Raw genomic sequence first — 12,209 nt, 5'->3', positions numbered from 1 at the left:
GTGGAGCAACTTGAACCTTGTCCACTTATTCAGCATCTAATATAGGTAATATTTCAGAAAAACGCTGTATTATTCTATTATTCAATGTGTCAGCTTCTGTTTTTGCCGGACGTCGGAGCACGGCACATCAATTCCACACAGAGCAGAGCGGATCGTGCGGGACAGGAAGTAGTGTACAAAATACAAAATAAAACACAGAGTTAATTTTCAAAATAAAATGCACTGTGTTTACGGCGGATCACATTTCTCTCACAGTAGAGGTTTAGATATAAAGTTTATTGTGACTGCTATTACTGTGTGGGTTAACAAAATAATAATAATAATAATAATAACAATAATAATAAGAATAATAATTATAATGATAATAATAATGATAATGATAATAATAATAATTATTATTATTATTAATAATAATAATAATAAAATAATAATTTCAGCATTCTGGGGATATAAGATGTAGGTTATCTGTTATGAATATTACCATCTGTATTTAAACTTGATTCATGTTGATTATGCCTGCAACACAATGCCAAAAAAAGAAAGGATACAGAAAAGGAAGGAGAAGGAGCGCCAGGAAGCAGCTAAGGGTAGCAGACCTCTTAATGCATGGCTAAAACCAAGTACTAGCACCAGAATAAGTTACAACTTGATGGTGTTTTCATCAAGTTAAGGGAAGAAGGACAGATTTTCACATTGAAGTTTTTTTCCATTTGGGTATTTATTTTTGTATTTTTTTTTCAAAGTTCATTTTGCACTGTTCAATGTTCAATATTAAAGTGCTTATCTTTAACAATAAATAGCCTAACAATAAACCAGTGTTTTTTTGCTTTTCATGTCTTCCAAGCCTATGATAATGTGAATTAACTCATTATGACAATAATTTGTTGACACAAAAGAAATAGCAATCACTTTTACCTACAAAGGACACACAGCTAAGTAGTTAGGTTCCTATTAGCAAATTTAATTTGACATTAATTTCCATATTGTGTAAAGGACCAAAAAAAATGTCCTGCCCTTTTCTGACTTTGAGCCCCTGCCCCTCTATAATCATGTGCACGTGCATGGCCACATCCATATGGAATGCACTCCCAACAAGTGTAAAAGAAAGTGCATCTCTATCCTCCTTCAAAACCACACTAAAACAACACCTCCAGGCAACTTCAACCTCTGACAAACACCCTCCCCCCTCCACATCCCACCTCCCCGGATTGTAAATAACCAAATGTAAATAATAAAATGATTCCTAAGGTATATACTTGTTCTTATGCCATCTGAACTCACTATGTTCTCTGCTCGCTGTACATATCCTACCAAGTCAGACCTAAGTCCATTTCTCTGATGATGCAATTGTTGATGACTGAAGTGCTGTTATCAACCAAACCCTCCTCATCCCACCCCCGTATTGTAAATAATGTAAATAATTCAATGTATATACTCTGATGATTAACTTGTGTGATGACTGTATTATGATGATAGTATATATTTGTACCATGAATTGATTTACGTGGACCCCGACTTAAACAAGTTGAAAAACTTATTGGGGTGTTACCATTTAGTGGTCAATTGTACGGAATATGTACTGTACTGTGCAATCTACTAATAAAAGTTTCAATCGATCAATCAATTCATAGAGTCACGAAAAAAGTGGTCCATTAAGGTGATAAAGTCGTGGGAAAAAACGAAAGTGTATCGAAGGAAATGGCTCTTAAAGATATCCCTTTCATCATCTTGTGGAATACAATCAGACCATGCTTGTGTCTGCAGCGATCACTTTGTAAAATGTTTGAACATTCGATTTGTTTGAGAAACTTTCTGTGATGCAATCAAGTTTATTCTCTATTACATTGTTAGTGTTTGATAGCAGAACTGAACGTAAGAAAAGGACAAGGGATGACATTAGTTTGTGTTCTTTTGTGGTTGCTATGCCTACATATAACTACAAAGACCTTGTTGTGCAAATAAACTAACGTCATGTTAAGTTCTGGGAATAAATATTGTGATTGTTGGTCCAATCCACTCTATTTTTTTTGTCGATCTTAATAACAAACAAAAATGTTTGTTGTTGTTGATGTGCAGGAAAGCAAAGTGCTTTATTAGACACGGATGACCACATTATAACGTATTTGGTGATATGCTCTAGCATCAATAAAATATCCTTAATAGTATTAATAAACTAGATGAATACATATCTCGAAGGCTCAACAGCATATACTAAATCTTGATATGGTGAGCATTGCTGAACAACAGAGACATCTATAGCTAAATAATGAGACAAAATATGAACTTCACACCATAAAAATAACTGCAGATATGAATTGTAGATGAGACTAATATTTATAGCAGGAATTCAACTTCAAACAAACATCTTTTTTCTCATTCGTGTCACAAACACAGAACACGGCACTCGTTATGGCAATCAAATACATTACTTAACGATGCATTAATAAGTCCAACTTTGTCTTATACGGATTAATGCTTAATTTGTGGCCCTCTAAGATGTAAAGACATGATGTGTCTCCAATCTTTTCTTCTCTAAATTCTGTGAGGGTCAAATGAAGTGAAGTTGTGGCAAGCAGTAACTTCTTGGTGATGATCATTGGTTGAAATCCTTAAATTGTCATTTTAAATATTTTTTCATGATCGCTTATATATATATCACTTCTAAACATTTCAAAATACGCCCAAATCTGCACGGATTCAGGTAAATAAACAATAGCCTCTAATGGGATCCTAGAGGCCTCGAACAACGCCTGAAACCCAGAAGTGCCCGGATGTGCTTCTAGGGCACGTGATTTTGCAACCCACCTATTGTCCATCCATCCATTTACTACCTCTTGTCCCTTTTGGGGTCGCGGTGAGATGGCGACTTGTCCAGGGTGTACCCCGCCTTCCGCCCGAATGCAGCTGAGATAGGCTCCAGTACCACCGCAACCTCCACCTATTGTATTGTCTTTTATTTTGATGGTCCAAACTGGACAGCAACATCACACCCGACCACCCTTTCCGAGTCAGTGCATCGGTCTTTATTATTCACATTTAGCCGAGTCATTTTTAGTATTTTCATATAATGTATTCTCATACCTACTATTATGTTCATATAATTAAACAGAACCATGGCATAAACCATTAATAAGAAACTATACTGAATCGTACGGCTCTTATTTTGAAGAGCCAAAATAACATCGGCATCACGCCCACCACCCTTTCCGGTTACTCGTTTCTGCCAAAGCCTTCATGGTCCACATTTAGCCCACTACATCTGTGGCTTTTTTTCAAACTTGATATTGTATTTATATAAATTAATCCAAACATGGCAGAGGCCATTCAAAAGAAACTGAAAGCCGAGCTAGAAAAATATACTCAGATGCAAAAAGGTAACACTCCATGCTTCCTAGCTATGCTAGTTTGCTAACGCCTTGTAAGAACAGTCGCTTGTATGTGAGAAGAGTTTAGTGTATGGATTATGAACATTGTAACATTATAGTTGTTTATCCTGAGAAATGTGCTTTTATTGGGTTGGTGTAATACATGTTCCTTAACTGGCTCACTACATGTCGCCTATCCGCTGTTTAGATGTTAGCAAGAGCATGTCAGCCCGACAGAAGCTGGAGACGCAGCTGACAGAAAACAACATCGTCAAAGAGGTAAAATATGTCAGCGATTTACTCACGCATACTTTTTACCTACATAAAAATACATGCCTACGTTTTCTATTTAAAGGAGCTAGATCTATTAGAAAGTGCAAACACAGTCTACAAACTCATTGGCCCTGTCCTGGTGAAACAAGACTTGGATGAGGCCAAAGCTACTGTGACAAAAAGGCTGGAATACATCAACGGAGAGATGTGAGTACTAATGACTAATGACATTAATACTGATGATGATGATACGCAGTCTACATGATCATATAACTAGTTATAATGCACACTTTTCACTTTGCCCTATCCTACAGTTCCATTTTTTTAGGTTTATGTCTTGGTTTAAAATAAAAAACATTTTTTTAAACATCCTCAAACATGTCATTGCTATGCAGACTAACAGTGTTGTTAAAGGAAAACTGTTTTTTGCAAACATTGCCTAACATTCACAATGTATGTGAGACAAGAACACATATCTCTCTCTTTTCTGTGCATTCTCGGTAGGGCTGGGCGATATGGCCTTTTATTAATATCTTGATATTTTTGGGCCATGTCACGATACACGATGTATATCACGATATTTTGCCTTAGCCTTGAATGAACACTTGATGCAGTATGATGATTCTGTGCGTCTACATTAAAACATTCTTGTTCATACTGCATTAATATATGCTCGTTTTAAGCTTTCATGCAGAGAGGGAAATCACAACTAAGTCAATTTAGCAAAACTGTATTTATTAAACAGTTATCAAGCAGTGGCACAAACATTCATGTCATTTCAAAACAAAGTGCAAGATTGTCAGAGACATTTTAAAACAAGCTATGAGTGCACTTTTGTGCATGATGTCACTAAGATGACATATCAAAACAAGACTAAATTAAAGTGCACTTTTTGTACAGAACGCCACTATCCATCCATCCATTTTCTACCGCTTATTCCCTTTGGGGTCGCGGGGGGCGCCGGAGCCTATCTCAGCTACAATCGGGCGGAAGGCGGGGTACACCCTGGACAAGTCGCCACCTCATCGCAGGGCCAACACAGATAGACAGACAACATTCACACTCACATCCACACACAAGGGCCAATTTAGTGTTGCCAATCAACTTATCCCCAGGTGCATGTCTTTGGAGGTGGGAGGAAGCCGGAGTACCCGGAGGGAACCCACCCACTACAATAGTTTAAAACAAATAACATGCACTTTTGTGCATGATGTCACACAAGATATTTCAATAACTGTCAAATAAAAATAATAGGTAATCAAATAGCAGTGCTGCTACTTTTTGTAGCAACGCTTTTTCCGCATAATTGTTCAACATATTCCCGCTTGAAGCTAAACCACCACCAGACGATGCACCCCGTGCCGTTTTTCTTGGGAATTAATTCTTCCTTCATTTGTTACCAGATTGGCACCTTCTTTCTCTCGTATTACCACTCGCACCACTCCGTTAGCATCACAGCTAATGTTACCCATGTAGCTACCTCTCTGCTCGGGGAGGGCGTGTGACGTTGCACGCGTGACGTATGTAAGAAGGTGCGCTTGTTTATGTATCTGTGAAAAGGAGAGACAAGAAAGAGTGGGAAACGCATGCAGTGTAATGCCCCCAGCTAAAAGCAACTGCATGAGAACATATACTCGAATATCACGATATAGTCATTTTCTATATCGCACAGAGACAAACCCGCGATATATTGAGTATATCGATATATCGAGTATATCGATATATCGCCCAACCCCAATTATAGATAGTAAAAAAAACTGCTCGCACAAGGCGGCTAACCATGCAGGTAATGGGGATTCACCTATTCTGCCAATAAAGCCCTCTAAAAAAACATAAACCTCCAACAATGTTTGCTATACATGCTGTATAGGGCTGGGCGATATGGACGAAAAAGTATATCTCCATATATTTTTACTTAAACTCGATATTCGATATATTTTCCGGTGAAAGTATGCATATAAAGATATTCATTTTTGAGCGAGATTCACTGAAATTGAAGTGAATGACAACTGTACTGTAAACAGTCAGTGGCACTTTTATTAACCCAGTTAGTCAAAATGGGTATTAACAGCACAGAAAATAAACTGTTTAAGGAGCACAGAATTACATAACATAAATAAAATAGAAAAATATGATTTCTACGTAAAATAAATAACATAGCTGTGCAAATAATACATTTTTGGCAGCATTTCTCATGCTGGCAACTCGAGAACAGTTTGAATTTGGGCTTACATGGTAAACAACTCAAATGAATGTTTTATCCAGACGCATACATTTGTCGAAATGTGGCCAAGTAAACGCATTGTGGGTTTCCTGGACGTGGTCTACATCGCTAAAAGAAAAAATCTAAAGAAGAGAATCCCTCTGCCATCTTCTACCATGAATTGATTAACGTGGACCCCGACTTAAACAAGTTGAAAAACGTATTCGGGTGTTAGCATTTAGTGGTCAATTGTACGGAATATGTACTGTACTGTACTGTGCAATCTACTAATAAAAGTTTCAATCAATCAATCAAATCTTCCACTAGTTTTTTAATATATAAATCGCTCTTCTCTCCTACGACTCTCTCGTCGTCATTTGGGATGTCTGTTGTGATTTCCTTTCCTGGTTCGATGACCCGCCCTATCTTGCCTCTGATTGACCTAAACTCAACCAATCGTGACTCATCATAGTAAACAACCAACCAATCATGGATGTTCCTATTGTGCAAGCACGTCTTGGAAGGAAGAAGGGGAGGAGTTTAGTAGCCCATGAGAGGGTGTGAGGAACGGGGGAGAACAAGGAACACAACAAATAAGCAGCGTTTGGTCATTTTAACGTGAAATAAATTATATCGATATTACGATATTTTCTTAATTCATATCTTGTTTAAAATATATCGATACATCTTAAAAACTCGATATATCACTCAGCCCTAATGCTGTAACTATGGAGTGAGTAATAGGCACATTCATAATAACATAAACATTTAAGCAGAGGTTCTTAGCTTCTTTGACCTCAGGGCCCAACTTTTCCACTACACTGACTACATTTGATTGTAATTGTATTCAATAACTAAATGTAACCTACTTACAGTTACAGTTTACAGCTTTGTCAAATGATTTGAAACCATGTGTTAATTACAAAGATTATTTATTTAGCACATAAACTTTAGGCTTAGCTCATGCTGATTAGAAAAACTGAGTACTAAACAAATGTGCTGCATAAGAAGTAATGCATAATTAACCGACGAAAAATAAATGTACGTACAATTATGTTGTGCTAAAACAAATGAAGTAAATTAATAAGGAATGTGTTTCTTAACTAAACTGTCAATAAAAGTAAATTGCAAGTGAAAGTGCAGGTTCACCACTTTTGTCATATTTATTGCGCTTAAGAAACTTCTCTATGAATTTAGCTCCAGACTTGTTCTGTTTGTTGGAGATTGTCATTGCTGCCACAAGTGGTGGAAATGTGTGTTACAACTGAGTACCTCTGCAGCCCATACGGACCACAGCTGCGAAACTGATATTTTTTGGCGGCCAAACAATGTATTTTAGTCATTTTAAGCATTACCGCAACTTCTTTCCTGGGTGCATTGATTTCACAAAACGCATAGCTCAGGCTGCAACGATTAGTCAACAATGTCGATAAATATTGACAATAAAATCTGTCGCCGACAATTATACTTGTGGACAATAGTCGAGATGTAATCACTCGTGTTTTTCCGGGCGGTAGTGGTTCACTCGCAAAAAGTGAGCAATAGCTAGCTAGATAACACGTCAAGTTTTAGGATATTTCCTCTTATTCTGGTTAAAAGCTTGAATACCTTGCTCATTTTTTAAAGTGGACCTTGTTTTTATGGCAGTACATCTGTGTTACGTGAGCATTTAAAGCGGAGAAATGATATCGGACATTTGGAGTGAGGACGCCGTCTCAACCTCGGTAAGAGTGTTAGCTTCTACCTTGCTAGCAAGCTAACAAGAGTGAGACTACGTTTTTTTAATTTATGAATATAGTCGTCATCTTTGTTATTTGTAAGCACATGCCTAAAATAACTGAAGCTGCATTTAGAAGTGGATGGAAAAATTAAAGCCATTAAATATGTGTATGCTTTATTATTTGATTAGTCAAAAATTGTTAAGATAATTGTTGACTAATCGACTTACAAAATATTCGTGAGTTTCAGCCCTACGCATAGCATGGAATGCTAGTTCCACAACCACAACAACCGTTATTCATTGCACACTTTTTGAAAGCTAACCACGACTACTTTGGGACAAATGATGATCCAGAACCTTATCTTTTTGAGCCTGAATATACAAAGGATTAGCTACAAGTTTTAGAAGCTGGGAACTAAGCAGATCCAATTGTAGCGTAACACTAAACCATCATGTAACCATAGTGTTAAACAACAAATACAAAAAAAGAACATAAGAACACATTGATTTAAAATGTCCGCTCTCACTGGGATGCAGACTGATGTGATGGTTGTGTCTTTTAGCACAAAACTTGTGCTCCCTTTTTGATATTACATTCAGCATAATTCTCACTCCTCAGGTAAAAAATACTTTGAGGAAAGGGGCATCTTGCCACATCTTCCTAACAATGTTGAGTTAAGAGCCGGTTTACAGATTCAGTCGGTCTGGCTATTAGGACCAGCCTAATATTCCACACGCTACCAAGCGTGTGGAATTCCTAAAGGCTGGAATATACTCTCGCGTCGCCTAGCTTGCGTCCCCCCTCCGGCGTCATCTTGTCTGATTCATAGACTTTATCGTGGCGCCAAACTTGTAATTCTTGTCCAAAACACTAAAGGGCAGTGTCTCCAGAAGGAGCAACTGTAGACTAGATACTGTGTATTTCCTTCCTGTGAAGAGTGACTATATACAACCACTGAACAACTTTGTCTACACTAGAACTAATCATTCACAATAATCAGGTTACTTTTAATGGATGTTTTATAAACCTTTGTGAAGATTAACTTTGCAACTTCTGAAGGAGTCGCGGCCGTTCGGGGCATGTAATTGTAAATAAACAAAACTGTTGAATAACTATTTAACTTAACGACATGCTGGTGTTTATCACAATGGTCATGTTCAGAGTTCACAAATGTTTGTAAATATACTGTGCCTAAAAGATTATTGACGTATAATGAGAAATGTGTGTGAGAGAAAAAGACGTGTGTGCATGAGAAAGAATATGTGCTTTTCCAAACTCAAAGGTGGTTCAGCAGCAGCAGAAATTTGAATTGCTAGCATACCTCCTAGTTCTCAATACTACTGTGAACAAGGCGCTGTGTTACTAAGCCTGAAAAATAGGTCCTTGGTGTTAGCTCCCACAGTAACAATGTCGCTATAGACTGTTTTTGATCACGTGATGTCACAGCGGCAACCATACTGGATGGGTGTGTGTTTAGCAAAGCTAAATTATTTGTCTAAGATGAGTAAATGCAGGTTTGATTTGTTGCTCCAGCGCAAACAATTTAATGCATTGTTGAAAGTGGTGGAAACATATCCAAAGCACACTGCACTTTCTGCAAGAAACTTGGAACCTTTGGCATGGAGGCATTCTACAACTATGAATGGGAAACTAGGCTTACATTTAGTTTATTGTGATCTTATAAAAGTGTTAAGATGTAAATTTGACTTATTGAAGTCTGCAGAGACCCTGTTTATATTCATGTACCCCCATGACATTTTGGGGGGACCTAGGCCTTTTAATATTGATAAATATAAACCTATATATAAACCTATTGTCTTGATTTAGTAAACCAGGGGTGTACTAAGTGGGAACCAGGAGGGTTTCTGAGGGTCATTAAAATGATTTTATGAAAATGAAGGCCTTCAATTACATTAAAAATAATTAATTTCAATGTCCAGAGTCATTAGAAAATGTCATACAATTGCAACTGGCAACAAAACACACCACCCGACCCAGTTTTTCAATTTGGGGAAATGTATTGAAGTCCAGTTTATGCTAACAGAGTTTGAGAGTCCATTTTATTTTGATATTTTTTTACCTCCATCCATCCATTTTCTACCGCTTATTCCCTTTTGGGGTTCGTGGGGGGCGCTGGAGCCTATCTCAGCTACAATCGGGCGGAAGGCGGGGTACACCCTGGACAAGTCGCCACCTCATCGCAGTATTTTTTTTTACCTATTTAGGATCATTAAAGAGGGACAAGCAGTAGAAAATGGATGGATGGAAGTTATTTACCTTCCAATTACAATGGTACAAAATACTACAGCAAAGAAAAACATGTTTATTGCAATTAAAAAGGTTATTTGCATTGTTATTGTATATTATCATTACATTAGTGCTTATTTCAGCCACAGTTAATGTAAACTATTCAACATTATTGTTGTCAAATGCTTACAATTTTGCCTATACCAACAATTGTATGTTTTTGAGTATATATAATAACAATATGCAGTATGACATGGGCATTAAAAATGTATTAAGTTGCATTAAAAAGTAATAAAAAGTGTTAAATTAGATTTGCTGATACCTGCAGAAACCCTGTAGATATTACAGTACTTTGCTTTGTCAACTATAACACAACCCTAGGATGTTGTGTTTAAATAGCTTAGCATAAATTGACCTGCATTAGATAGATTTTACCATCTTTAATGTGCAAAATGTATCAAAGTGGCCCCGGTTCCCCTGCGCTTAAAGTACCAGTAGAGTGGAGAAACAAGTTGACTTCATATGCTTAATTGTGTTTGATTGTATCCATTAAACCATATCCAATTGTATTTACAATCTGCAAAGTATGTGAAAATACCGTATAAACATCACAAAATGCCACAAATTCAGTCAGACATTTTGAATATTCCGCTCCGAACGTCTTCGGTAATTTCCGTAGATTGACATCACTGTAGTAACACGTCTGCACTCTGACCATAGTATCAGATCAATCATACTGGAAATACGCAAAATTAGAGAGAGGTGTGCTGTCACTATCATACACAATCCCTATATTAGACATGAACACATGCTTTTTTTAAATGCATTTTAAGTCATACATAAATAGTCTGTGAACGGGGGTTCTCTATTCCGCCCAGGAAACCCTCTAAATAACCATCCAAAACCCGCCAACAATACTCTATATACATATTCCATCCATCCATTTCCTATCGCTTGTCCCTCTTTGGGGTCGCGGGGGGTGCTGGAGCCTATCTCAGCTATATTCGGGCGGAAAGCGGGGTACATATTGTGACCTGAATATTAACTAAATATTAGCAATGTTGTTATTATAAGCTCTAACACAGACAAGCTATTTTTAGCGACAAAATGATAACACACAGCTAAGTAGCCTTCTGCTGCTTTACTGCGAGCCGGTCGTGATGTCCTGCTGCTCCCACACCATCGCGTCTTGGCTCGTCAAAGTAATTCTGGATTATGAATCATGCCTCTCATGTGCATATTAGGAGGATTTAGCCATACATCTAGAAGTTGTTCATCTGTGATATTCAATTCATACCCGGAGATGGAGACAAACACACAAACAAGACAGTGTCTGCAGGGAGACTTTTACTTGTTAACCCTTCGTGTGCATCATGATTAATTCTTCATCTAAACGGGAAGATATGGACATCCTATCAGTCGTCATCAAAGTAAGAGCAGACATTGTACAGTAAGCTATTGTTTTATTATGTTTGTATTTTTTGTTTAGCATTTAGCTATACTGCTACATGATGCTTAGTGTTTCACTAAAGCTTGTAGCTCATCTTCCTTATATTCAGGATCAACAATATACGTTTCTGGATCATAATTTTTTCCCAAAGTAATTGTTGTTGGCTCTCACAAAGTCTGCATGATTTGCATTGTTGTTAGTGATGAAGGGATCTGTGGTTACGTGATGATGTGGCTCTGGAATTTCCATGAGATTGATACTAATTTGATCATATCTATTTACTCGCAAACTTTGTAAGACTTTCGGTGTCGTAAATTGGATATATATGATTATAGCTTCTACAGAGGCAACTTTTTTTCCCACTCTACTAGTACCTTAACAGTAATGACCATTTGAAATTGGCTTTTTACCAGCAGAGGGCACTGTTGGATTCAAACTTTAAAACATGGGTTGTTTTGGAGTTTTCACTTAAGATTACCATCATACAGATCAACATTTGACTATTTCAGAAAATTATTTTCCTATTTAGGGAAAAAACTGTGAGTTAAATCATGACAATGTTCAGATTAGTGTGTAACATTCTTCATTTTGATGTATTTAAACTTGATGGAGCTTATATGACAATATACTTTGAAATTATTTTTAACATTCTTGTCTTTTTCCTCCTCCTTCACTATTCCAGTCAGCGGTATGAGACGCTTCTGAAAGACATGGAGAAGAAATCCGACCAGCACCGAGAGCTTTTGTCTAGTTTACAGCAGGAGTTTCAGAAAGCACAAGGCCTTGCTGTAGGAAAAGTCTGACCAAGTGAAGAAGTGCACAAACACACACACACAGACACACACACCACAAAGCTCAGTTTTGGGAGTCCATTTCAATGAAATCGGCTTGTATCTTTCACTTGCTGGGGCGACTCTTCTGCGCTAACTAATAAACATGTTTTTTCATGA

The 12,209-nt window shown here is 37.3% G+C and overlaps 1 protein-coding gene across 1 annotated transcript; it reads left to right on the top strand.

Annotated features, from left to right (window-relative positions):
• Positions 1 to 3,182: 3,182 nt before the first annotated feature.
• Positions 3,183 to 12,209, top strand: pfdn6 (prefoldin subunit 6). The gene is made up of 4 exons (XM_061927753.1): positions 3,183 to 3,374; positions 3,574 to 3,644; positions 3,721 to 3,845; positions 11,942 to 12,209. Exons 1-4 carry the CDS (start codon positions 3,311 to 3,313, stop codon positions 12,060 to 12,062), a joined length of 381 nt encoding a protein of 126 aa, XP_061783737.1. The 5' UTR covers positions 3,183 to 3,310; the 3' UTR covers positions 12,063 to 12,209.

Source organism: Nerophis lumbriciformis, linkage group LG35, assembly GCF_033978685.3.
Source record: "Nerophis lumbriciformis linkage group LG35, RoL_Nlum_v2.1, whole genome shotgun sequence".
NCBI lineage: Eukaryota > Metazoa > Chordata > Actinopteri > Syngnathiformes > Syngnathidae > Nerophis > Nerophis lumbriciformis.
This window is presented reverse-complemented; position numbering and strand designations above follow the sequence as displayed.

Excerpts from the sequence above, each read along its gene's own strand:
- pfdn6 (XM_061927753.1), top strand. The coding sequence starts at position 3,311 with ATGGCAGAGGCCATTCAAAAGAAACTGAAAGCCGAGCTAGAAAAATAT. Across the intron at positions 3,375-3,573 it reads ATATACTCAGATGCAAAAAG|ATGTTAGCAAGAGCATGTCA; the intron begins GTAACACTCCAT and ends TCCGCTGTTTAG. Across the intron at positions 3,846-11,941 it reads GAATACATCAACGGAGAGAT|TCAGCGGTATGAGACGCTTC; the intron begins GTGAGTACTAAT and ends TCACTATTCCAG.